Here is a 27,620-nt window from a genome sequence, read left to right as displayed (position 1 = left end):
TTTAAGTGTACCAACTACCTTCCCTTTTGTCATTGCTTATTTACATATCTCCCTGTGAGCCAAATTCCCTGGTTGATTTCATGACTTCCACTATATTTTTAACTGTGTGGACCACGCAGAATGTAGATAAGTAGTTGAGTTGTACAGGACTGCCAGCAGTTAAAGCACCACTGCTTTCTCCTCATTCACATGCTGAGTTGAGCTGCATGTGCTTCAGAATTGTCAAATCATTCAAAGAAGTGGAGACTATAGTGAGAAGATTCCCAGTCTACCCTGCTCACGGTTTATTTTTTAGATAGAAGCAAAATCCCTACACCGTTTTAGAGTAAGCTTGTTTACTTAAAATTGATGGTTGAAATATAACTGCTGATGGCCTGGATGCTGAAGTCCATGTTGGGTTAGCCAGGTTTCTCTGGGCCTTTCATGTCTCCCTCAGAATATCAAGTTTTCCTGTCTCTGTGCTGAGATTGCTATGTTAGGATTTAAAAGTCTGTGGGCTCAGTATGCATTGAAAGGATGTGCCTATATAAACATTGTTGCCCTTGGCCTCTACTTGGGCATGACCCCAGATGAAGAGGATTGGAGGTCTGTGGACTTGAAACCACCTAAAATCATTCAGAAACAAATTCTTTGTATTTTATTCCCTGGAAGAGCAAATTGTCTCCCTTGGGCTGACAGTCTTGTGTCCCCCATTTTAAACAAACCTTGTCTCTGAAGTTGGAGTTCACACACGTGAAAAAAGATATTTAATAAAATTTCTTTAGACTGTGTGAACTTTAGTTAACGTTATCAAAATTCTTCAAGTATCAACTTAGGAACACAACTACTGATTTAAAGGAGATATAGCTATTGAAATGTTTATCTGAACATAAATTTTGTTCCTTTTTCAATTGTGAACCGTTGTGATGTCCGTTTCAAAGACCTGAATGAGATTATTTTGCGTGTGCATTCAAGAAAGTATTATTATTTTTTAAATGTTGCTACTGATTTTTCTGTTATCCACCTAATCAGTAATAATAGTGTGCTTCACTTTCAGCATTAAATGGGACAAGTAGTGAATAAATCAAATCTTAATGAGGTCCTGTTTGGCAATCATGTTGCCTAGTGTTTTCATCTGTTTTACATAATGTGAAGAATTGTTTCTGCAGTCACAGTAATTATCTCACCTTGTACTGTCCACTGCACTAGATTCCTCACACATGGAGTGTCAGTCCTCATCTTCATTGAGGCTCAGGTGTCTAGGAGGAGAAGGTGTTACTACCATCCCTGGATTCCAGCCCAGGTGATTTACCACTTTATGTGAATACTCTGCTTTGATTTATCTGACTGAATAGTTTCTTTGCATTGGGTTTTCATAAAGTGTCTTAGAATACACCTGTATGTTGGTATAGGGTAGTGCTTGTGAATGTCATCAACTTTGAGACCCTTTATAGTTCTTTGCTGCACACCTTCCACCATCTAGCACTTCCTCCTTGACTGTAGCACCATGTAGGGATTATGCTTATCCTGGCTTTGATATTTTCCCAATTGAAGATCCCAAATCTATTGGAGACTCTGAATTACAAGTGTCTTGAATGACAGTGTGATAAGAATAGGAAATTAGAGGGCAGCAGGCGGGGGCAGGGAAGGAAGATAATGCTAACAAAGCAAAATCCCTAAGAGGATGTGTCTGTCTGAGGGGCCCCTCACTGAGCAAACAGAAAAAGTCTCAAGGGCCCAGGCACCTCCTAGGTTTTTGAATCACTGCTGCTTCCCTTTAGTTTTTTATTTTTATTTTATTAAAAATTATTGTAAAATTGACCTGAGTTTTCTTTTTATTACAGTCTGTATGGAGTTTTAACACATGTTTACAGATTGATGAAACCATAGAATACCAAATAGTCCATTACCCAAACACATCTATGTGTGCTTTCCTGGAGTTCAGATTTGGAAGGAATGTCTTGAGTGTGGGAGAGGCTTGGGCTCCCTGTAGGTGGGACTATTTCAAGACCCAGAAAGAGCTTTGGAGGAGCTGAGGCATGGTGGAATATGGGCAACCCCTCAGAACTTCTCCAGAGGCCTGTAGTTCACTCCCAGACAGGCTTCAGATCTTTCCAGCTAGGTGTTCTTATTTACTTTATCATATTTCTATTTTGCTTATTTATCATTTTAATGGAGAACTTACTAATGAACTAACTTAACTTCCTTTCTGTTGGTTGAAGGCATTCATGGGTTTTGTAATAGTATTTTAGGACTTCACAATTAATCTTAACCCCCCAGGTTTTCTGTGTATTGTTGACTCAGTGGTTTTGCAGGGCCACACTATACAGTGTAGCAGGTTGAGTTACTGGGGAACTTTGGCCTGTACCCATAAGGAATAATAAGAGTGTCTGGCTCTGGAGAGGAGAAGCCCTATTCACCCTAGAGGCAAGTGAATCAATTCTTGGGTCATTTTTGGCCACCTTCATTTTATTGTGTTTCTTATAAAGAATATGTACCTCACTAAGTTTATACTTGAATGGTCTGTTGAAGTTGGAGAACTGCCTAGGTGGACTTGCCTGGAAGCCTCTGAGAAGTTAAGATCACCTGGGAGGTTGTAAGATTGTGCCTCCTATTTGAGATTGTTTGTCTGTATTTACAAATTGCTGAATAGATTATTCAAACAAGCACCGATTGGCTCCTTGATTATTCATTGAAAAACCATTTGCTGATTACATACTGCTTGCAGGCCTGGGCTAGTGCTGGGGCTGGGAACTTAGAAGCTAGTAATTAGTGATTTGCCATCTGGGGTGTTTTTTTTTTTTTTTTTCCCCTTCTTCCTTCTTAAAAAAGAAAAAGAAAAAAATCTTGCTGCTTGATGAAGAGAGGATGACCATACCTCCTTTTGCCCAAGGAAGCCTTGGTTCACAACCGCTGTCCTTGTGTACTTATTATTAGTGCCATTTGCTTTCAAACATTCTGTTTGCATGGTGGATTAGTGTGGCCACCCCAAGGGGTAAAGAGATTGAGTACTTGTTTGGCATTTACCAGTCATTGTTTATGTTGGAGTATTCTGGCCTCTGCTCCTTGGGCTTCTCCGAGAACACAGTCAGGGCAACACCTGTTTGTTTTCACAAGTCCAGGAGATAACCATACATTTTATTAGCTGCAGTATAATGCTGAACTTACTGTAACATGTGATCCACAGTAGTGTTGTTTTGGGGGGCTTGCAATTTTTTTTGGAGGAATTTGGGTTTGTGTTATGTATCCTGAAGCCTATGACGTTATTCCCCATGGGGCTAGGGTTACAGATATTTTGAATTATTCGTGGGGGAAATTAAGATGCCCAATCCCCACTTCTAGGGATTTTGATCCAGTAGACCTGGGTGAGACCCAAGCATATTTAATTTGAGACAAAGAAAAATCACCCAACAACAACAACAAAAATCTCTTCCAGTGTCTGTCAGTTGTGGTTTGAAGAACCATAGTTATTCTCCAGTGGAGAACACTGGGCCTGTGCCTGGCAAGTGCATATGCCAGCATTCTGATGGAGTTGTGGGGTAGTGCTGAGATCTGCTGTCACCTCAAGGTGAGTGACTGTCCATCTTGGCTCTACACGTTGTTTTTTTGGGCCTAGCCTGGAGATGTAGCTTTAACAAGTTCGTTTTTTAAGAGAAATTAGAAATCTGGATTTTAAAAATGTGCAACTTCCAGATTTTTGGAATATTCAATTAAAAAAAAAAAGGCAGAATGCAGCCTCCACCCTTATAAAAAGTACTATGGGAACTCTGATGTCCAATTTAGTCAGTGTATTACCAGGGAGAATAACCCTGTTTTTAGTGTCTAGAGAGTGGTTTCTGACTGTAGAACTCAAAGAAAGTATCTTAATAAGATGCCACAGTAATTTGAAATGGGAGAACTGCAACCTATAACAAACTGATAGAGGCCATTTTTAATATGGCTCTATTAATAGTTTTTGTTAGTATTATTCAGTAGTTGAAATGTGTAACCTCATAGCCTTCGTAAATTGTAATATACAACGATGTGCACTATAAATTAAGAATTTTATTGTTAAGTTAACCATCCCCCCTCCCCACTTTCTTTTTCTATTGTCTGTTTCTATTGTCTGTACAGGATGAAGGGAGATACTGCTTTCTTTGCAGTTAGAAAATGCTCTGTCAGTATGGAATTCAGATCTTAACCTTGAGTGTGAATTTTACTTGATAGATGACTACTGAAGAACAAATATATAGTCAGGCTGTGGATTGGAGAAATGGGGCAGATCCTTTTTTTTTTTTTTTAAAACCTGTGCTTTTTGCCTTTTGTAGCCTTTTCTGTATAACCCAACATTGAGCTTTGCCAGAGGTGGTAGCCAGTGTTGGCTGGACATGTCTGGAGACGGACCCAGCCTGTTTGCACAGCTGCCTGCAGCGCTGGGTTGTCCTTTGGGCTCTGTCTACTGCTGACGAGAGAATGGAGCCACATCACCATAGTTGAAACTTTTTTTTCTCTAAGCCAGAGAGTTGAGTTCTCTTGAGTGCATTTGTGATGATTAAAGTGATGTTTCAATATTGGGATTATGCTATGGATATAATTCCAAAACAGATGTACCTGTGAAGTTACAAGGGAGAAATGTAGAGAAACTTCTTGGGTGAAGAGAGGGGAACTCTACAGAATAGTTTTGTCTTTCATTCTGAGTCAGTGGTTGCCATTATGATGAAGGTTTTTATTCAAATTCACTGAATCATTTTTTTTTTCTTTGTCGAATGCCTTCTGAGGTCATGTGCTCTGGCTGGCTTCATGATTGTTGGCATGGTATAGCTGTGTCTGTTACTTTTTTGTTGCATCTTGGGTTCCATAGCTGATCAGTAGGGAAGCCCATCCACATTGGCATCCCGAGCAGTTCCTTCCCATTGGTCAGTTAGTTACCTTTTATTTGGTGTTAATTAAGTTAGCTTCAGGAGTATTGTGACAGTCATAATGACTGAATTTCAGATTTATCATGATCAGATTTACTAGGTAAGTACTTATCTGTTGAGTGTCACATGCTGTGTCTCATAGTATCTAAAATATAAGAACTTTATAATAAGTTTGCATAAAGAATGGTGAGGGTTTTTTTTTTTTTTTTTCATGCTGTTAAGTGTTCTTTTGCTGTTTTAAACTAAAATTGCTGAACCTGCGGTCAGTTGGGCTTTTCAAGTGAGGGGAAGGAAAGATGATTGCATGTAGGCAGTAAATGTTAGTGATAGCTGCTGTAGGATGTGACATTTCCACTGTTTTAGATTTAATAAGAATACTTTCCAGTGCCTTCTTTTTCTCTATTGAAAGAATGTACACACTAATAAACCTTTTTTCTTTCCTTGTATTTTTCTGGACCCTTTACCATTGTTGCTTTTAGATTTGCCAGTCTTCTGCTTCAAACATAGTTCCTCATACTTGATATTATAGGTCAGACTGCAGGGCTATTGCCTCCCTTGAAAAGCACACTGATCTTTTTCAGGCAGCTTTACCAGGTATCTTTAAAAAGTAGCTGCCCTTTCCTCTCACCTAACCCATTGCAAAGCCAAATCTACTCTTACCCCGCTTCAAGGAATTACTCATAAATGCTTGGGACAGTATTTCTTCTCTTGCACCCTTTCATTGTGTGTTCATCCTAACTCTCTACACTTCTATAATACAGAGGTGATTTTTGATTCAGTGATAGCTCATTTAACTGAGTCTTAGCTTGCTGCCTGCTCCCTCCCTCCATCAGTTCTAGAACACAGTTCTGTAAATGACAGAACAAGCAGGCAGAGCCCAGATGACAGGACCCTTTGTACTGCGTGGTGTAATATTCCCTGAGGCTGTCACTTAATTGCAAGGATTGAAATTGATGTTCATAGTGATTTTTTTTGAGCCATTAAGAAAAGCATCTTTAATGTATTCAAGATTTTAGGGTTTAGAAAGATTTTTATCTAGATTGGCTCCTTAAAAAGGAAAAGAAAGATTTGTTGCATAATTTACTTATCTGCTCATTCATCTGTGCAAAATGATGACTCATTTATTGGGGACTGGGTGGTAGCATTAGGTTAACTCATCATATTGTCCATTTTTGACTTTTCCTTTTTATCATTAGTCTACCCATTCACTGTGATTGAGGCATAGTTTTCCAGATGTAGCTCCAACCCAAGGAAGGTATAGTTTTGTATCAAGGCTATTAATTTTAAACTCTTGAGGGAATAAAGCTCTGTCTTATTAAATCACAAGTCCTGACTGATTTTATAACACATATTCCTGTTCTTTATTTATCTACCTGCTGATCCATGACCCTGGTCAGGGAAGGGAGGGCCAGTAGATAAGTAGATGTTGATTTTAATAAGAAGTAGTAGTCACAAGGATGAACTGTGTAAAATATGACCTTACTTCAGACATGTTCTGCATTTTGGAGGCCAGTGATTAGAACAGCACAGGGATCAGTGGGCTCATCTTGCCTTATTCCTGATTTGTTGCAGGGAGATGTTTAGAAAACCAAGCTCTTTCCCCAAGTGCTCTAAGCAGACTCTCTCCTATGTTAATGACATGGATCCTTATCTTAGACAGCTCATGGAGTGCTGTCTGGATAATATGTCTTCCCCCTTCAGTAATTTTGGATTTTTCATAGACTCTTCCTGGAAAACAGCACTCATGAGTGAGGCTTGTGGTTTTGGTGTTTACAATTCAGAACCAGTTAAGCAGGTCTTTGCCCCTTTGGGGTCGATGGAAAGAGTGGTCAGCAGATTGCCTGGTATTGAACTCATGCCATTTACCACATGCTTATGGAGGTTCCATATTTGCTATAAAAATAAGGAAATTCAGAAGGGGGAGTGGATTGGAATTTTCAAGTTGAGCTATGAGTATTCTGGGTAAAGAATTAATAGGCCAGTTTTGGTTTAACTATGAGGTATGAATTATGGTAGCTTTCTGGGTTTGCATTCTCATGTGTAAAATCACCTTTTTATTGAACCATACTTGCCTATATTTTGAACTCCTGAAGTCCTGTAACTTCAGGGAAAGAGTTAGGTGTTTTTCCAGATCCCATAGTTGTCCTTCTTTAGAATTTACCTGGTATGAATCTAACATTCACATACCCCAAATCCCCAGATTATATTTAAAAATTGGATATATTGTTGTATTGTTTTTTTTTGTACCAGGGGTAGAACCCAGGGATTCTTAACTACTGAACAACACCCCCAGCTCTTATTTGTATTTTATTTAGAGACAGGGTTTCACTGAGTTGCTTAGAGCCTTGATAAGTTTCTGAGGCTAGGTTTTGAACTCGCGATCCTCCTGCCTCAACCTCTTGAGCTGCTAGGATTATAGGCATGCTCCACTGTGCTTGGCCTGCATATTTTGTTTTAATTAATACTCCATAGTCTGAAGGGGAGATGAGAATTTGTATTTGGCCATTTTCATTCAGTCTTGAGGAAGTAATTCCCAAACCTAGAGTACATGTGAAATTACTAGACTCTGATTTTTAAAAGTCTGGATTTCTGTATTCTACTTACATAATACTTAGATTGGGTCTAGAATGGAAGTTTGCAACATGGATGAAAGTAAGTGATTTTGGTATTGGACTTGACTTGTTCACTAGAGAAAGTTAACCACCACTCCTGTAAACTTCTTCCTTCTAAAATACAAACACCCCTAAATCAACAAAACACCACTAAAAAGTTAAGGAACAATGATCAAGAAACATATTTTCCAAGTTGGATGAGAATGAGAAGCAACCAGGCTAATTCCCCTCTTGAAACAGGTGCACACCCTACACACTAGGTAGAATCTCTTCTTCCAGTGTTGTGAGAGATAGTATCTTCTTGGTTAAGTGTAGTGTATGAGAACCTCCACATGTCCCTCCTTGTCCTCAGAGAGGTGATTTGGTTGTGTTACACTTCTAGTTAGCATCTTTAATGTATTCATTGTATTCTCCCTTTTTCTCCTGGCCTGTTGCTTCCTGCATTACTGTCCTCTTCTAGAAATTAGGAAGGACTGCAAATTTTGAGGGATCCATGTCCTGTCCTTTGATGATCTTCAAGTAATGTCTCCTTAATAGTCCCTTTGGCCCTTCCTGTCAAAATAGCACTGTCATGTTTCCTAGGTGTTTCTGTGCCTGGACACATAGTGTGTTTCTTCAGATAATGTCCTTTGTATGTGTGCTTGCACTTAAACACTCCTCCAAATTACAAGCTCCTTGAAGGCTGGTGCCTTGTTTTATCACCTTGCAAATGTAGGGCATATCCTTTGCATTGGTGAAATGCAGTTGGTTTTCAGCTTGATGAGATTTGCATTAGTAGGTTTTGCTGGTAAGCAAACATAAAGCCAATTTCAGGAAGTTAATCTCTGAAGTTTTTTGTTTCTGATTAAATTCAGCAAAAAAGCAGTTTGATCTCTAGTACTCATTGAAGAACAATTTATGATGGGCTAAAGGTGGGAGCAAACAAAAGCCCCTTATCAGTTTTAGAAAGCCATGGATGTGTGACTCTGAATGTACTCATATATGTCTTTGGGTTCCCTGAGGAATTCCTGTGGGGTGTTTCTTTATCATAGAAGGTTCAGGCCAGGGGTTGAAAATATATTTATATTGTTGGTTAAGATAATGTCATGTTGATAAAATATTTGTAGAATAGTTTACTTGGCAGTTCCTATATAAGTTGGTTAAATAGGACATTGTGCCATTTCTATGTAAGAGCCTAGTATAGGGAATAGATCTGGGTATGAATCTTGGGTTGGTTAACCTAACCCTCTCCAAGCTTTGGTTTCTCCATTTTATAAGATGAAGACAGTGATAACTTATTGAGTTGTGTGAAGAGTACAGATTTTACATGGAGAATGTTTGCTCATTAAATGTCACAAGTGGGCCTTCGTGGTGCCTGTATTCTATTCTTCCAGCTCTGTCTCAGTATGTAGTGCTTTCAGGTAACAAGGCCAGGCCCACTTGTCATTTAGGCTTAAATGTGCCTCCCTCTGGGCTGTTGAGGGAGGAAGACATTTTTATTCCTAAGTTATGTGTTCACTTACCTTACATAGTGTCATAGTAGAATTTCCTTCTGTATTATCCTATTCCATTTTCTCTCTGCTAAATGAGCCACCAGAGCTTTATGATTTATGAGGAAGGACTAGCTTTAGGTAGAAAGCACTTTGAACAGAAACAGTGCTACATTGCAGTGCACTTCCTTGTTAAGGTGTGAGGGGAGGATACTTGAGGGAAGGCTGAAGGATGAGTGCTAAAACTACTTGATGGAGTAGTTAGTATGGGACTGTTGGCGGGATCATCCTTTAGGATTGGAGTCCTAAATGAAGGGCTTTCATTCTTGGGTTCAGTAACATCTTCTTTATGTTTCCTCTTAGTGTGAACGAAACCTCCAGCATTTGCTTCTTTTTTTTTTTTTTATAATTTTTTATTGTTGGCTGTTCAAAACATTACATAGTTCTTGATATATCATATTTCACACTTTGATTCAAGTGGGTTATGAGATCCCATTTTTACCCCATATACAGATTGCAGAATCACATCAGTTACACATCCATTGATTTACATATTGCCATACTAGTGTCTGTTGTGTTCTGCTGCCTTTCCTATCCTCTACTATCCCCCCTCCCCTCCCCTCCCCTCCCCTCTTCTCTCTCTGCCCCCTCTACTGACATTCATTTGTCCCCCTTGTATTATTTTTCCCTTTCCCCTCACTTCCTCTTGTATGTACTTTTGTATAACTCTGAGGGTCTCCTTCCATTTCCATGCAATTTCCCTTCTCTCTCCCTTTCCTTCCCACCTCTCATCCCTGTTTAATGTTAATCTTCTTCTCATGCTCTTTGACCCTACTCTGTTCTTAGTTACTCTCCTTATATCAAAGAAGACATTTGGCATTTGTTTTTTAGGGATTGGCTAGCTTCACTTAGCATAATCTGCTCTAATGCCATCCATTTCCCTGTAAATTCTATGATTTTGTCATTTTTTAATGCAGAGTAATACTCCATTGTGTATAAATGCCACATTTTTTTTATCCATTCATCTATTGAAGGGCATCTAGGTTGGTTCCACAGTCTTGCTATTGTGAATTGTGAATTGTGCTGCTATGAACATCGATGTAGCAGTGTTCCTGTAGCATGCTCTTTTTAGGTCTTTAGGGAATAGACCGAGAAGGGGAATAGCTGGGTCAAATGGTGGCTCCATTCCCAGCTTTCCAAGAAATCTCCATACTGCTTTCCAAATTGGCTGCACCAATTTGCAGTCCCACCAGCTGTGTACAAGTGTACCCTTTTCCCCACATCCTCGCCAGCACTTGTTGTTGTTTGACTTCATAATGGCTGCCAATCTAACTGGAGTGAGATGGTATCTTAGGGTGGTTTTGATTTGCATTTCTCTGACTGCTAGAGATGGTGAGCATTTTTTCATGTACTTGTTGATTGATTGTATGTCCTCCTCTGAGAAGTGTCTGTTCAGGTCCTTGGCCCATTTGTTGATTGTCCAGCATTTGCTTCTTGATGGACATATTTAATCATCATATATATTTTAATGGAGTTATCTAATACTTGGTGAATTAGAGGATTTAAGAAGATGGGGACATTGCTATGTTTTTCTCTTGAGATTTAAAAGCTTCTCTTAAATGCTGTTCCCTCTGCCTGTAGGCTCCTTTGAGGGCCTGGGACAGACTTCAGTGGAGGCAGAAAAGCTGCCACAGTGCCTGCATGTTAAAACCACGTGGCATTATTTATCCTGGAACATGTGTATTTGCAAGTGCAAGGTGGCAATTTTGACTTGGTTAGAAATACTAAGAAGAGTTGAAAAATATACCATTTTCTTTAGTTTGGAACTCTGCCAAAAAGTTTTCTTCCTAAAAAAGAAACATTCATTTTCTCAAAATTTAAAAACTAAAAATGAATCAAAAGCCATGAAGACTGCTTGATGAGGTGGGTGATCTGGTTACTGTGAGCCTGCCAGACTTTCACGAAATAGTACTGATGGAGTCAAAACTTTTAAGTCTAGATCTTATTATGTCTCCCTTTGAAAGCATAGAATGGAAATAACTTAAGCTGTGTCTTTAAAAACAAAACAGTTGATAGTAGCAATTTGACAAGTTGGTAGAAAACAGCGGGAGTTCATCTGTTGCTTTTCATGTAATCATTGCTGCCATTGTACCTCTGGGCATATAACTTTTTTAATAATAAAATTGGTTCACAGTTTCTCACCTGTGGACTAGGTTAAGGACTTGCTTTGTTGCCCTCCTAGAGATTTTCAGAATTCATTGAAAAAGTACATATGAACCGTATTTGGAGACTTTTCATTAAGTGTTTCATAAATGCATTAATGTTTACATGGTATCACTTAAATAAAGCAAGCCAAGAACCTTTAATTCCTGCTGTCTGGCATTTTATAACTCTGGATGGGCCATCTGCTACTGGATAATAGGACAAGAAAGTTGAGTTCATAATGGATGTGTTAGGTATGCATACTTACTACTGAAAAAGTCATTTTCTGTTGTATTTTAGAATGTGTACGTACAAGAGAGAGAGAAAGACCCTGTTACTACTTAGTGCACAATCAGTCACTCCATGTGCTAGTTAGATGTTTCAGTGACACAGTGCTGGATCCCAAGTCAGGTAATGGAGTGTGATCATTGTTCATCTGTAGAGAGCAATACTGTGGAGGTTAAAATGGGGTGATGTAATATATGTACAGCCTGAAACTTCAGTGTATCCTTAAATTGCCAGCACATTGAAGTCTGTTATGTTTATTTTTTCTTCAGGCAGGCAGTACAGAGGAGGGCCATGCATTATAGATAATGGGATGCCAGGAGAGGCATGGGTATAGTCTTCCGCAATGGGTGGGTCAACCAGATTGGGCACATTTGTTTGTAGCTCATCCTTGGGTTGGAGGCAGTCAGTAAACTCTCTTTTGGGTAGTGTTGAGTAAATCACAGATATATTTTTATCCTTTAAAAATGTTTTGGTTGTAGACTTCTAGGCTCATAATTATGATAGTAATATTTAGTAATTTAGTCTGAGCTTTATTTTGGGCGGGGGTCAGGCTGTTTTGCTGGCCATTTTGTTTACTTTACACAAAGGTGCTCTAGTTCACTTTGATAAATTATGACTTGTGGTTTCAAATTTATAGGTTTGCTTTTTTCTCCCTAGTAATTAGAATAGCATGCTATGTTAGTGCACCATAGCTGCCTCTGTTATTGGCCATGCTTCCAAAAATTACAAATGGTCCTAAATTGACAAGGTGCAAGGTAGTTGGAATCTTGGGGGTTGGGGGGTTGGGAAAGAATTGGCCATGGGCCTTTTATGAGAGGGACAAGGACACTCAGCTGAGATCTCACTGTGTGCTAGGCCAGAATGGCCAGGCTTTCCATACTCTCCTCTACTTCATCTATAGCCTGGGCACCAGGCATCTGAACACATTGAGTTTTGTAGCAGTATTAGGAAGTTCATGAAAGTTAAGCAGCTTCCCTAAGGAAATATAGTGATGGCTTGAGGAGGAAGGAGAGGCACCTGAATCCCATATTCTTTTTTCACTAGTACTTTTATTGTTTCTTAGAAAGGAAGGAGCAGGATTATTAGGTTTCTTGATGTGAATTTAAATTTAAAAGTGGGACCTAATTTGGAGACCTAGTGTGTATTAACAAAGATTAATGCCTTTGCATGATCTTACTTTTGTCATCAAAATAATTGATTCATTACTAGGTCCTAACTTATAATTCCTTAGTAAGGAAAATTCATGTTCTATATTAAGCAAATGCTGAGTGAATTCACAAATCTGAGCTTTTTATGCCACTGTCAAACTGCTAAGATTTGAGAGTACACACTTGCATTTCTTGAGTTCAGGCATAGAGGAAAGCCCAGATGATTTTCTAGTTGCTCCTTATCGTGATGTCTATGCTAACTTATTTGGAGAAAGAGAGAGAGAAAGAACGATAACCACTAAACAAACATCTGGAGAGGATTTTCATAGACCCTTGGATTTTTTTGACTGTAGGGATCTTAAGCGTTACCTTGTCAGAACAACCCCACATACATTCCCAGCGTTGTGTAACTACCTCTCAAAAAGAATGGGTCTGGGGCTGGGGATGTGGCTCAAGCCGTAGTGCGCTTGCCTCGCATGCTTTTGGCCCGGGTTCCATCCTCAGCACCACATACAAAACAAAGATATTGTGTCCGATGAAAACTAAAAAATAAATATTAAAAAAATTCTCTCTCTCTCTCTCTCTCTCTCTCTCTCTCTCTCTCTCTCTCTCTCTCTTAAAAAAAGAAAAAAGAATGGGACTGGGGTTGTGTGTAGCCCAGCGGTAGAGCACTCGCCTAGCCCGTGTGAGGACCTTGGTTTGATCCTCAGCACCACATATAAATAAATAAATAAAATAAATGTTAAAAAAGAAAAAAAAGAAGGAAAGCTAGGGCAACTCATGTGACATTTTCCCCCATCTCTTGATTTCTGTTAGTGAGAAGTTTGCTTTAGTCATTTGGAAATAAACCCACTGAGGTTTTGAGAGCTGATGTATTGAGATGATCTTTTTATCCCTTACATGGAAGGTATCAGAGGATTATTTAGTACGATATCCTCTTAAGTTCTGCTCTTTCTTCTTGGAAATAAGTAAATCATAATTTGGCTTCATGATTCAGTTGCCATAGTCATAGGAGCTGTGTGATATTGTGATCGGTTGAGGGCATCAGTGTCTGGCCACATTTTTTCCTGGGTTGTGCTTGACCACTGACCACATGCCATGCCTTTTTCTTTGCACCTCGATTGTACACCACAACCTTATGCTGCAACCAACACTGTTGTTCCACTGTTAGATCGGCACCCAAGGCCCACCCATCTGGGACTTGCCAGGTCACAGTTACTGAGAGTACTGGTTATCTTTCAATGTCATTTTCATGTAGTTGCTTTTTCCAAGTTTTAACTTGAGTTCTTGCATAAGTTCTCCAGGATAAATGGAGAATTTTCCTCAGGTTTGAAATAAAAAATTCACTACTGTCTTCATCTTGAGACCACAGAGAGACAGCCTCTTGGGATTTCTTTCTGTTTTGCATTTGTTGTGGAACCATTTCTGTTGAGTCTTTTCAGGTATTTGGTTGGCTCTAAGTATAACTCTTATGAATATTAAAAAATAAGTATTAGGAGTTCACCAGGAAAAAATGGCAGGTCTCTATTTCTGACATAAAAACAAGTGTCTGGGCTTTTGATCTTTTTTATTTATTTATTTTTTTAATTTTCCATGTGGAGTGTTAAAAAGGAAAAAGTAGTCAACCTATTGTGTTGAAGCATGTTATTTAAGTTGCTTGATTATAGTGATATGCAAATTAAATATAGATGCACCACTTTTTAAAAGAAAGTGAAGAAGGAAGGAATTAATGCTTTTATCAGAATTCATTTGTTCTATTTGATGTCTTTTTAAAAAGTGATTGTTTATATTAGAAACTCTTTACTATTGGAAAGCATAAGACTGTTTCATCACTTTTAATTAATAAGCAAAACACAGAAGATTTGTTGAAAAATTTAACCATTCTGTTTTAATGACTGTGCAAAACTGTGCTGATCAATCTTTTCTTGGTTTCCCAGGGTCGACATGTTAAAACGGGTCAGCTGGCAGCCATCAAAGTTATGGATGTCACAGAGGTAAGACTGGATCACATATTTTAAAGGAAAACCCACCAACATAAGAGTATTGTTCTGTTTGAAGATTCTGATTACTGAAACAAATTGCCCTGGTGTGACATTGTGAGTTCATAGATCTTGTAGCAGACCTGGTGACTTAAATTGTTCCAAATGGTTCCTTTAGATAGTAGCATTTGCTTAAACACACACACACACACACACACACACACACACACACACACGAGTGATGTCATCTTTGGCAACATATAATGGACCATAATTGGAAACATCTTCTGTAATGGAAAAGAAAAGATTTGAGAAGGGATCATGGAAGTCACATGAACAAGAAGATGGAGGGGTGTGGGATGGGGAAAAGCTTCTCTAGGGTATTAGGCCACATTTGTATCATTTCTTTTATTTTTAACATGGGGGAAGAAAACAGAACCAGCCAAGTTCCCAGAGGTTGGAAAACAGAAACATCTGTTAGAATGCTGAGCAGATTGTTGGCAAAATTTAGTAGCAAAAAATAGTTATTGGGATGGTCGCATGAGGATTTACTGTGCAGCTTTAGGTGGGAAAGAGGAGAATTTAACTCAAACAAAAAGAGTGTGTGTATGTCCCTGTCCCTGTGAGTGTAAGAGACAGGATCTCACTGAGTTGCTTAGCACCTCGCTTTTGCTGAGGCTAACTTTGAACTTGGGATCCTCCTGCCTCTGCCTCCCAAGTGGCTAGGATTACAGGCATGTGCTGTTGTGCCTGGCTTAAATTATTTTTATCTGTACACTCATATTGCTTCTGGTTTGCCTAATATCAACAGGATTGAACACTGGATCTCATAGATTCTATAAAGAATTAACTAGCAGCTTTAGCAATTTAGAATAGCTTTAAATCAAGCCTAATTCCTCAAATCTGGGGTCTTCTAAAAGTGATGATTGCTAATAAACTGATTTGTTCGGTGTGCTCTCCAGTAATCTGGAGAGTCCTGTGGCTGCCTCCCACTATGCTGATCTTCACATCATGAAGTGTTTTCTGGGGCTGGGGATGTGGCTCAAGTGGTAGCGCGCTTGCCTGGCATGTGTGCGGCCCGGGTTCGATCCTCATGCACCACATACAAACAAAGATGTTGTGTCCGCCGATACTTGAAAAATAAATATTAAAAAGTTTTTAAAAAAATGAAGTGTTTTCTTTTTTTTTCATCAAGGAGGATACTAGAGACAAACAAACAGACAAAAAAGCGAAAAATGCTGTTGCTTGGTGAATAATCTAAAAGTTCTCTAGCAAATTGTGATAAGGACTATTGTGTTGAGTTACAGTGGTACTGTCTTGGCATGCAGCTCAATGGGAAATTAGATATTTTCCAGTTAAATATGGTTTTAAGATTATTTTAAAGAGTGTGAAGAGCAGTAAATTCTTATTGTAATTTAAGTACAGTAGTTGAGTTATTTATGAAGTGCCATCTCTATGCCTGGAATGATCATTGGTACCTTCCTGTGAAAATCTCTGTTTTAGTCAGCAATTTTGCTGCTGTGACTAAACTAGCACAATTATAGGGGAGGAAAAGTTTACTTGAGGGCTTATGGTTTCAGAGGTCTTAGTCCATAGAAGGCTGGCTGCATTTTCAGGGCTGGAGGTGAGGCTGAGCATAATGGCTGGAGAGTGTGGAGGGAGGGAAGCAGCTCACATCTTGGTGATCAGAAAGCAGAGAGAGACTCCAGTCTCCAGATACAAAATATATACCCCATAGCAATGCCCCCAGTGAACCACTTTCTCCACCCACACCCCACCTGCCTCCAGTTACCACTCAGTTAATCTCATTAGGGATTAATTCACTGATTAGGAGGATATAACCTAATCATTTCTCCTCCAAACCTTCTTGCATTGTCTCACAGTGAGCTTTTGGGGGACACCACATCTAGACCATAACAGTCTCCATTCATGTCATGGTATATATTTTACTGCCTTGAGAAATGGTGGCACTAGAGCCTGCATTCCCCCCCCCCCCCCCCCCCCCCATATTTATTGACTTACTTCTTGCCCTGTTTACTGGCAGACTTGTGGGTACCATTTTAAATGTAAGCTTTGGAGTTTTAATGAATTGAGAGTTAAGTTTCTTTCCTAGGGTGCCTTTAGCCTATGCTGCTGCTTCTAACACTGCTGTCGTGGCCAGCCAGTGAATGCCCTCTTTTACATCTCAGGTATAACCCAGTAGGCCCGAAGCCTGTAAGCTGGCTCTGATTAAAAATGTGCAATACATAGTAGTCAGTGTGGAAAAAAAGTGTGAAATGTATGAGAGTATAAAGAAAAAAGTAGTTGCTTATATTTCCCTGCCTTGTGACAGTCTTTAGTGGTGCTTTGGTGTATTTTCTTTGGACCATATCTCTGAGTGTAGCTGTAAAGTACTTCATATTTGCATGTGTAATAGATGGTTTTGCATTTCATGTCTCCTTAGATTCCCTCCTCCCCTTATGAGCTGGAGATCAAACCTAGGTCCTTATGCATGTGAGCTAGGCAAGTGTTCTACCACTGAGCTACAGCTGAGCTGTCTACAAAAAGTATTTCCTTACCTTATTTTAAGACAGTGTTGGGCAAATGGATAATACAAGTATTTTCAGTACTCCTTTTTTAAAAAAAAAATAATGGAAAACTCATGTGCTCAGGTGAAATGAAAACCAGATGGTGACTTTTTAAAAAAACAACAACAATTAAAAAAAAAAAAAAAAAAAACCCAAAACCCAAACCCAGTCAACCTTTTAGCATATTGGCCTTTCAGTGATGCTTCTTGTGTGCTGTTTTTCATGCAGTGACCTCTGCCATAACCTGTGGCTCAGGAAAGACCCAGAGTAAATCTTGATTATGTTTAGAGGACCATGTGCAGCTGGCAGCTGGGAAAACATGCCTATCCTCCATGGCAAGGGCTCCCTGGCTGTTCTTGTGAAGTTGTAGGCCTTGGTCTGACTGGGAAAGAGATTTTACAGCTGATGCTCGTGGTTATAATTCCAGCAGGAGGGGCTGTTGGTAAGGATTTGCATGATGAAGGAGGATTCTGCTTGGTTTTTTGATTTCCACTCAGTTTCCTCTTAGGAGCAAAAAGATACAAATACTTATTCTTGGTGGTGGGGGGTAGGGATCAAAAACTTGTTCTGACTCAAGTGAAATAGAGAGGCAGTTAGCAGGCTCAGAAGGCAAGAAGATTTGCAGGCGTGGGAAGTTGAATGGCAGCTAACTTCCCAGCAGTTAGCTGTTGGCAGTGTAAATGAGCTGAGCTCTCTGGAACTGACTTCAATTGAATGCAAAAATGTGATCCCTCTTCACTAGCTCAGTTATGTGAAAAATCTGGAAACATAACCAATTGAGAATTCAGATTCCACTTTGGAGCGAGGTGACATGAGACCTTAGTAGCAAACTTAGGGGTCTAGAAGTGAGGCATTTATTTGTAGATGTATGGATCTCTTCACATTTCCTTTTGTTCTTCACTGGTATTAAGAATTGACTAGGACTAGGGTTGTAGCTCAGTGGTAGAGCACTCAGCAGCACATTTAAACAAATAAAGGTCCATCGACAACTAAAAAATTATTTAAAAAAAAAGAATTGACTAGGATTTTTAAGGATTGTTTTGAAGGAAAGCATGTCTTTTGATTGGCTTTTGGGATAAGTTTAAGGAGCCAGTTAGCAATACATTCAGACTGGATGATACTAGCACAACAGGTCTGTAATGTGTGTTTTGTTTAATTATAGATTCACAGGAATTTGCAGAAAAATGTGTAAGAAAGTCCCATGTGCCCTTCACCCAGTTTACTCCATTGATAGTATCTTGCATAACTGTAGTACATTATCATATTTGGAGTACATGCATAAAACAAAGCAGAGCCGGTGATTGCTTTTATAAACTAAGGGTTTCACCGGGACTCCAAATTAGGCTGCTTCATTACACTTTGTTTGCCTGTATGTCTTAGGGCGAATACAGACCTGGAAACCAACTTTGGTTCAGTCCGCAGAGCCTATTTAGATTTCCTCAGTTAAACATGTACTCATTTGTGATATGTTTTGAGGGATAGTTGAATTGGTCATTTATATTCTTTTTGTTTGTTTGTTTGTTTGTTATGGGGGGGAGGATACTGGGGATTGAACTCAGGGGCTCTCAACCACTGAGCCACATCCCCAGCCCTGCTTTTTTTATTTAGAGACAGGGTCTACATTGAGCTGTTGAGTGCCTTGCTTTTTGATGAGGCTGGCTTTGAACTTGTGATCCTCCTGTCTCAACCTCCCAAGCTGCTGGGATTATTGGCCTGTACCACTGAGCCCAGCAGTAATTTATATTCTTGATAGTTTTTTCATTTCAGTTCTTATGTCTTAATGTTAAACATTTATTATACATAAATGGCTCTTATATTGTTCCTTTTACTTTTGAGTTAACATTACTTTCAGTTAACCTCTAAGATTAAAAACGTGAATTAACTAGACATTAATGGTGCCTATTTGGGGTTCATAAACTCTTTGAGTAAGGCATGTCTGTAAGGATAGAATTTTATTTTGTGTTTCAATAACATTTCCCCAGCTTTTTATTATGAAAATTTTCATAATTATAGAACTGTTGAAATAATAAACACTCTCTACACTTTACTTGAATTCAACAATTGTTAAAATTTAGTTTGAGATGTATGTGTTATATATGTTGTTGTTAAAATTACCAGTACCATCATGATACTTAATTTGTAAATACTTAAACCTGCCTTCTTAAAATAGACATTCTTTACATAATCATAATTCCAGAAGTTCATTCTAATATTCAGTCTACATTCAGATATCCTTGATTGTGCCAAAAATATTTTTATAGCTAAGTTTTTGAATCACAGTCTGATCCAGGTTTGTGCATTTCATTTGGTTATTTTTTTTAAAACTCATTTTTAAGCTAGTAATGATTCTTAGTAACCCCCTTGCCCCGGCCTCCCCACCTTTTGTGTGTGTTAAAGAAATGGACTTTTGGGAGAGCCCAGCCAATTGTTTTGCAAAATATCCTGCATTTTGGATTTGTCTAATAGTTTACTCATGTTACATTTTAACTTGTTCCTTTTTCTCCTGTATTCCTGTAAACTGGAAATTAGGTTGAGAGGCATGACTGGATGCAGAATAACTATTATTTGTCAAGAACACCTCATTGGTGATTTTAGGTATTATATATTTTTAATTATCAGGGACTTATCAATTCTAGTTCCACTGTTAGTGAAGCCAAGTTTGAATGTTTGGTTGAAGAGGTGAGTACTAGGTTTTTCCACTATAGAGGTGCATCATTTGCTTTAATTTCCAGAGTGATACATTAGCATGGTGTGGATATTCTGTTCACTCAAAGCCTTTTAACTAATGGTTTTAGCAGTTTTTTGATGACCCTTGCCTGGGTAAGTTACTATTGCAAAAGGATGATTTTTCCTGTTTTCTGTATGTATTAGCATCACCCATTTGGACCTATTCCACCCTCTCCTGTCTTTTCTCTTTCCCTGGATATTGCTATTAGACATGAGCAGTTTTGTTCATTCAATGTATTAACTCAATTACAGTTGTTGTTTTTGTTGTTATTATTATTATTATATAGTCACATTTTACCAAATTAGGCAGTGGATTCTTTGACTGGTCCCAGTGGGTTCCCAGTAGAATCTGTAGCCTTTTAAGTAGATTAATTTTGAGTACTACCTTGTGTTTTGATAAAATAGATCATTGAAGCTCACCTGCTACAAAGGGAAATCTCTTGTTCTGAGGAGCCTTACTTCTGCTTAATAAGAAATGTAGACACCAATATCTGAATCTCCTTTGCTACACAGGTATTACTGCTTCTAGGCCCTTTGAATTATGAAATACACTTTTTCTAAAAACTATTTTTCTCTTAATTTCTTTCTTATCTATCTCCTGTGTTTGTTTTTTCTTTTAGAAAAAAATTGATTTCTAATAAAAATAATTTGCTCATTTAGGCTTCAGTGAACATAAAGTCATTTCAGAATTACAGTAACAGTTACTACTCAAAATATACATGGAGTAAAGTTTACCATTTCTCTAAAGTTCTCTTTACCATTAGAATGTTTTCTGTTAAGGAGATTTATAGATTCCTGTGTTCAAAAGTAGCATGAGATCCTTCTTTTTTTCCTGTATGGTTTATTGATTTATTATGTAACTGGTTTTAGTTTCTACAGATTTAATTACAGGGTTTGTTTTTTCTATGATTTAACTTTTGAATGTATAAACTATTTACATAGTTCAGAAGTCAAAATTATATAAAAAGGTACCCATTTTGGAAAATAGCTTTTAAAAATTTGGACTAGATTACTTGGATGATGGACCACCTTGCACCCAAGTTTTGTCATGCCTACATTTGTATTGTTTCCTTTGGCTAAAGCAGGGTGCTGAACATTCTTGGGTTAATGGAGAAAGAAAAGAGGCAAACTGTGTGCGTGTGTGTCAAATGGTAATGAAGTGGTGCTCTGTAGTATGATGTTTCATTGGGGTTCGTTACCAGTGATAGGGAGAGCTGCATGCAGTCCAGTCTCCTGGCCAGCCCAGTGGTTGTTCCTCTACTGTGTCTCAGCTACCCTGGTAAAAGACTGTGTTGAATAATAGCAGTGGATTCAAAGTTTGGTTTGTTGGACCAACAGTGGTAGCAAGCACCTGACGTTAGAAATGCACTGATTCAGGTTCTTCCCCACAGTACTGCATCAGAAACTTAGGGTAGAGGCAGCCCTCTATGGGAATCTGATATATCCAGCGTTGAAAACCCTGCCTTCATGGAACTCAGGAAAGAGGCCACTCCCTCCTACTTGCAAATAAAGCATTCCAGGAGTACCTGTTAGAACCCAGATTTTTTTTTTTTTAAGAGAATAAAAACAGTTTAATTTTGTCAATTTCAAAACACTGACTTGTTTTGGCAAGGGAAATCAAGTACTTATAAAAGAAAGCCATACAGTAACAACGACAAAAGTAGTACAGCAGTTTAGATAAACCTATCATTAGTAATAAGCAAACCTTGTGTGAATATCAAGATTCCCCTTAACTTCATTACTAACACATTCTTGGAAGTGAAGTTGTACAAAGTTTATGTTTGTTTTCTCCAAAGATATTCTCCTGGGTAATGAGTCTTCCTCATTTTTAATCCCTTGGGACTAGATTATCGTGCCTAACACCGATTAAGCATTAAGCCACAGTTAAGTATTGATTAGATTATTATCCCCTACAACTGGGGTTCTTATTCATATAGGAGCTTCAGCGTCACCTAGAGATCATTTCACAATTATGTCGGTTTCCAGAGAAAAGGATTCAGTTAAGCCCCAGACTCCATGTAGCTATTCTTTAAAAACTAAGCATTCTGAAATAAAAATCCAACTGTTAAAACCCACACATACAACTTATAATATACAGTCGGATTTGTATGCACTAATAGAAGTTGCTATTTTAAAACAAGTACAAAAGTCAATCTAGGATTTAAGATAGGTACCTAGTTTCTTCTTCAACAGAAAGAAATCATAGCAAAACACTTTTGAAAATCCTCAAGAATTGACTTATCTTGCATAACAAGTGGCACCTAAACCTAGAATTGACATACAGTTTTTCCCAGTGCTAGCAAGAGTATTCGACTTTACATCTATGTGATTAACAAAAACTAGAATTAACAGCAGATGAGCCACAAGAATGAAAGAGAAGGATAATGTCAATCACTTTTTCAAATTAAACAATGAGGTTATTATATGATCAGTGTCACTCAGTCAAGCACCTATCCTGCATAGTAAGCCATGCTTAGGACCATAAAAGTAACATTCTTAAGACTCAAGTGTATCCAGCTTATAGACTGGTTGAGGGCAAAAAGTGTATTTTACTCACTTTAAGATGCCTCTAACACTTAACTGGCACATGGAAGTTTCTAGCCATTAAAAGAATTAAACTCACCCCTTTAGTATATTCTTATTTCACCAATTAATTATTTCTAGTTATAAGAATAATGAAAACCCTGTTATTTAAATATCAAGTGGGTGAAGAAAAGCTTATTTCAGGTGGATATCTGATTTGAACCTTAGTTACTTACTAGCTATGTGACTAGATAAGTAATTTAACCTCTCTCTGTAACTGTTACCTCATTCATAAAATGGAGTTAATACTCAAAGGGCTTAGAAAGTGTTCGATATATAGTAATGGTTATGGTTATGACTTAATTATTATCAGTAGCAGATATATGCAAAGTAAGCCTTTTAAAATGTCAAAACCCAATAGGTCATTTACAAATGTAGTGGTTAAGAGAACACTAGCGAACCAAATGACCTGGATTCTGACTCCAACTCTGCCACATATGAAATTAGGTGTTCTCCCCTCTTAGCATCTGTACCCTTGTTTTCTGATTCAAAATAGAGATACAATTGCACCTACTTCCTACACTTGTTTTAAATTAGTTAATACAAGTTATTATTTCAGATAGTTATAACACACTGATAACTATGAAAACATGAGTTTTCTTTTAGGTTTGGTTCATGTTCGATTTTGGGTAAAGTTCTCAAATATCCTCAAAACAGATGTACTGTAGTCATTTTATTTGATGGGAGTGGTACAATTACCTGTGGCTCCAAACACCAATCATTTTGGAGTTCCACTTTTTAAATTTTTGTTGTTTAATAGCCCTACTTATGACCATAATGGTTGGTACAAATAAAAATTATAACAAAAGACAAAGGGTAAGAATATTTGATTGGTTTAAGAATCGCCATACTAAAAATCCAAACTGAAGGAAAAAAATTTAAATTCTATGGCTTGTTCAAACACACTATTAAAGGTTCAAAGTATTCCAGTAATTATCATTTCAATAAAATATTAGTGAAGAATATAGATATATCTTAATATCTGTCTTTGAGGACTTCAGATGACAATTTCAAAGTAGGTGAAGGAAAACACAAAAACCATACTGATACCAATGGTTAACTTTACTCTTTAAGAGGAAGGTTAAAAGAAAAGCAACCCCTTCAGAATTGTCCCCTCAGTAAAACTGTTTGGATCTGGGAATATTTCTAAAAAGTTTCACATGTGGTATATCAAACCACAAACAAGTTAAAATTTTCTATAGGTTGGATCAGCCATGTCCCAGAAACACTGGTTCTCCAATTTGGAAATTGTTTTATATCAAGACTCAGTCTTATATAATTCTTTATAATAGTTAGAACAAGAGAAAACCTGGTATTAACTAAGATTGCTAGACTGGAAATAACAGTTAAAAAACAAAACAAAACCTGTTCATGTGAATTACACACTGATATTAAAAAGGCAGTAGTAACTTTAGTAATTATTAAGAGTGACATGTGCCAGAGGCCTGTTCAAAGCCACACAGTTAACCCCTGTCATCCTCAAAAATATCTAGAAACTTAAGATTTGTTTTTACTGTTGGCATCCTAGTGTCTAGAACAGTGCCTGGAGATCTATTAGACACACAAGAATTTATTGTTAATATATAACAAATACCCATCTAATAAAGACACATGGATAAATCTGCTTAGAGCTAGAATTGTAATTGAAGCATTTCTCCTCAGTGGTCACTCTCTACCATTATGTTATTGCCTCTCTAGAGTTTTAAAATCACCATTAAAGTAGTGTCAGCAGAGGGTATCACCTTATTAATCCGTTTCAGCACCGTAGTCTGTACTTTTCATCTGGCTCCTCAGTGTCTCCGGGTGTGCTCACAGGTCACAGGCGCCTCTTCACTACTGCCACGTATCAGTCTGCCATCGCCACCATTGCGAGCACAGGATGAATCCAGAACCCAGATTTTTGATTCCCAACTTACTATAGTTATGAGAATATTTATTTAAACACCAGAACCTAATAAAACCTATTCAGTAATCAACCAGTTTTCACCTTTCTAAAGTTTGTTTTAGTAGATCAGTCAAAACTTTTTTTTGGTCTTAAGACTAAAATGTTGTGGACTGACAATCCTAGGCATGTTGTTTAGGGACAGAAAAATATTGGGTATGTTGTCTGTTGGATCATGGGAACTGGGCAGTTGGCAGATTTTGTTGAGCATCTTCTACATTCTTAGGATTATGCTATGTGAGCAAATCTGTAAAAACCTGGTTTATGCCTAAAATATCCAGGTAAAAACCCAGCCTCTGCCTTTAATTTTATTGGAAAGGCAAGAGTCACACTCCAGGTCTTGAATGCCACACAGTGTGCATCACTTCAGGTAGACAGATATTTGAATACCTCTGAGGTAAGGACCCACAGATGGCAGGACACCTTATTCCTAGCAAAAGAGTAAAACCAGAATACTCAGGTAAAAAAGCAAAGCTCTGTAAAGCTTAACAATTTTACCATTTTGCAGTTGAAGGGGAACACAGTGTAAAGAATGTGCTGTTCTAGACTGAGAATAAGAACAAAAGGGAGGAGGGAGAGATCTTTGTGGACTGTGTGACCTATTGTTCCTTCTGATTATTCCTCAGAAGCCAGTCAAATGCTGCAGACCTTGTAGCTTGATACTGGCTTCTTCCAGTTCTGCCAATTGGTGGCACTTTCTCCCTGCCCTTCCGTGTTTCTGACAGAGTCGCCAAAGGACTATCCAGGAGAGTCTCCCTCCCTCCCTCCCTCCCTCCCTCCCTCCCTCCCTCCCTCCCTCCCTCTCTCTCTCTCTCTCTCTCTCTCTCTCTCTCTCTCTCTCTCTCTCTCTCGTCAAAGTATACGTACGCTGTCCACCCCATATTCTTTCTCACTTTATCTTCTATTTTTAAAGTGAACTACCTTCTGTCTCTTAACTACTTGAGCAAAATTGGTGTGCCAAGTTTGTGGAAAGCTCTGTTTCTTTATTGGGTATTACCTTCGAGAGTTTCAATCTGACTTAAATGATGTGCAACCCAGTTTTGAGAATGTCTGGTGTAGAGTGATAGAAACACAGTGACCTTTTAAGAGGGAGAAGCAGCATGGCTATCACGTTAGCCATAGTACACTGCGTTAGTTTGGTGTGGAACTGGAGTTTAGTGCACTTCTAGTCGGCTTTCCCATTACTGTCACCAAAGACCCAAGCAGCACAACCATAGAGGAGGAAGGTTTAGGGGCCCACGGTTTCAAAGGGCTCAGTCCATAGACAGCCAAGCCTGTCCCTCAGGGCTGGAGGCGAGGCAGAACATCGTGGGGAAGAGTGTGGCTCACATGTTGATCAAGCAGCAGAGACAGACAGACTCCACTCTCCAGATACAAATATATACACCAAAGCCATGCCCCAGTTCCCACCTCCTCCAGCCACGCCTTACCACTTCAGTAACCTCTCATTTAATTCCCGTCAGGGGTTTAATCCACGGATTAGGTTAGGACTATAACCTGATGCTTTCTCCTCCAAACCTTGCATTGTCTCACACGTGAACTTTTGGGGGACGCCTCACATCCAAACCATAACAGTGTACACATCAGTTTTTGAGAGTAAGGTTAACATCTCTCTTTTAAGAAAAATTTTTTTTTAGTTGTAGATGACACAATATCTTTAATTCTTTTTTATGTGGTGCTGAGGATTGAACCCAGTGCCTCACACCTGCTAGGAAAGTGCTCTACCACGGAGCCACAACCCCAAGCCCCAAACATCTCTTCATCTAGATGAAAGAACAAATTCTGGGAATTTATACCAATGTTTTTCTGATTGTAAAGCTGATTCTTTGTTCTATCTTTCTATCTCTAAAAATAATAGCTAATTTAAGATTAAATTTGAACTGTTAAAAAATAGGTACTTGTTAAGATGTTTTAAAAATAGCTGAACTGGCATTGATGCCATAGTAAAATCTGAAGGACTATATAATTTGTTTTAGGTAGGGATAGAATGTGATTTTATTTTCTGTTAATTCATTCTAACTTAAGATTGCAATTGAGACTTAAACAACATGGAATTCCTTCCTGGATATTCTTATGTAGTTAATTAGTAAGCAGAGGAAGATAAGTTAGCTGTTCACCCAAGATATATTGTTTTGTGAAGTTTAAGAACCTTCATTTTATTTATGGATGATTGCAATTGGAATTTAAAGAGGTGGTTGACCTACCATAGCTTACTGCCAGAATGGAGTCCCAGTCTTATTTTCTTTATGCTGTGGTGTTTCCCAGTTCACTATAGGAACATAGCAGGGGTGTTTGGTGTTTGTATTTACATTTTAAAAGCAGTGGTTCCTAACAAGGTGCAATGTTGTGTAAGTACTAGGCACTCACATCTTGGATGAATTAAATAGAATGCTCCAAATTTGGTGATGGTATTTGGGTCACTCTGAGAAAACACATAATAGACATTAAATATTGATTTCTTTGTCCATGAAAATTATAATTGATATAATTATTGCAGAGAATTTGGAGATATGATCACTTTTTATACTATTCTCTTTTTTTGTAATCATACAAAATAAAAATGCTAGCAGTAATAAATAATAGCAAGATATGCTTTTATTTACTTTCATACTTAAATATCATCCCTCTGGAAAGAAATTATTAGGGAGCTGGGCGCAGTGGCTCACGCCTATAATCCCAGTGGTTTGGGAGGCTGAGACAGGAGGCTTGAGAGTTGAAAGCCAGTCTCAGCAAGAGCAAGACACTGAACAACTCAGTGAGACCCTGTCTCTAAATAAAACCAAAACAGGGCTGGGGATGTGACTCAGTGGTTGAGTGCCCCTGAGTTCAGTCCCTGGAACCAAAAAAAAAAAAAAAAGAAAAAAGAAAGAAATCATTAGGAATTAGAAAGAACAAATACATTTCTAGGTTTTAAAGCATTTCTAGAGTAATCACTGAACTATCTTTTAACCTTTTTCTCCTCTTTCCTATGAACATAAATTTAGGGTCCATACATCTCTTCCAAGGTGAATTATAGTTTATAAGTCTCATAGAAAATTTGCCTCATTATTGAATAGTCATGTCCTGATTTTACCCCAAAATAGGAATACATCCTTTATTAAACTACGGCCTAGAATTAAACTTAAAGCTTCAGTTTCCTCATTCATAAAATGAGGCTTTTTACCTTTTAGGCTTTTGTCAGAATGAAAATGACAGTATCTAGCATATTATTTTTTACATTGTGAAT

General features: G+C 38.2%; 1 protein-coding gene across 48 annotated transcripts in view; it reads left to right on the top strand.

Moving 5' to 3' along the window:
* The window catches only part of Map4k4 (mitogen-activated protein kinase kinase kinase kinase 4), a 182,120-nt gene that overhangs the window by 64,883 nt on the left and 89,617 nt on the right, over positions 1-27,620 (top strand). For all 48 annotated transcript variants that reach the window (XM_071601919.1, XM_071601921.1, XM_071601917.1 and 45 more), the window contains one exon: positions 14,534-14,590. In XM_071601919.1, the coding sequence (XP_071458020.1) occupies positions 14,534-14,590 (57 nt within the window). The remainder of the gene's footprint in view (positions 1-14,533; positions 14,591-27,620) is intronic.

This window comes from Marmota flaviventris, chromosome 14 (genome assembly GCF_047511675.1).
Source record: "Marmota flaviventris isolate mMarFla1 chromosome 14, mMarFla1.hap1, whole genome shotgun sequence".
NCBI lineage: Eukaryota > Metazoa > Chordata > Mammalia > Rodentia > Sciuridae > Marmota > Marmota flaviventris.
This window is presented reverse-complemented; position numbering and strand designations above follow the sequence as displayed.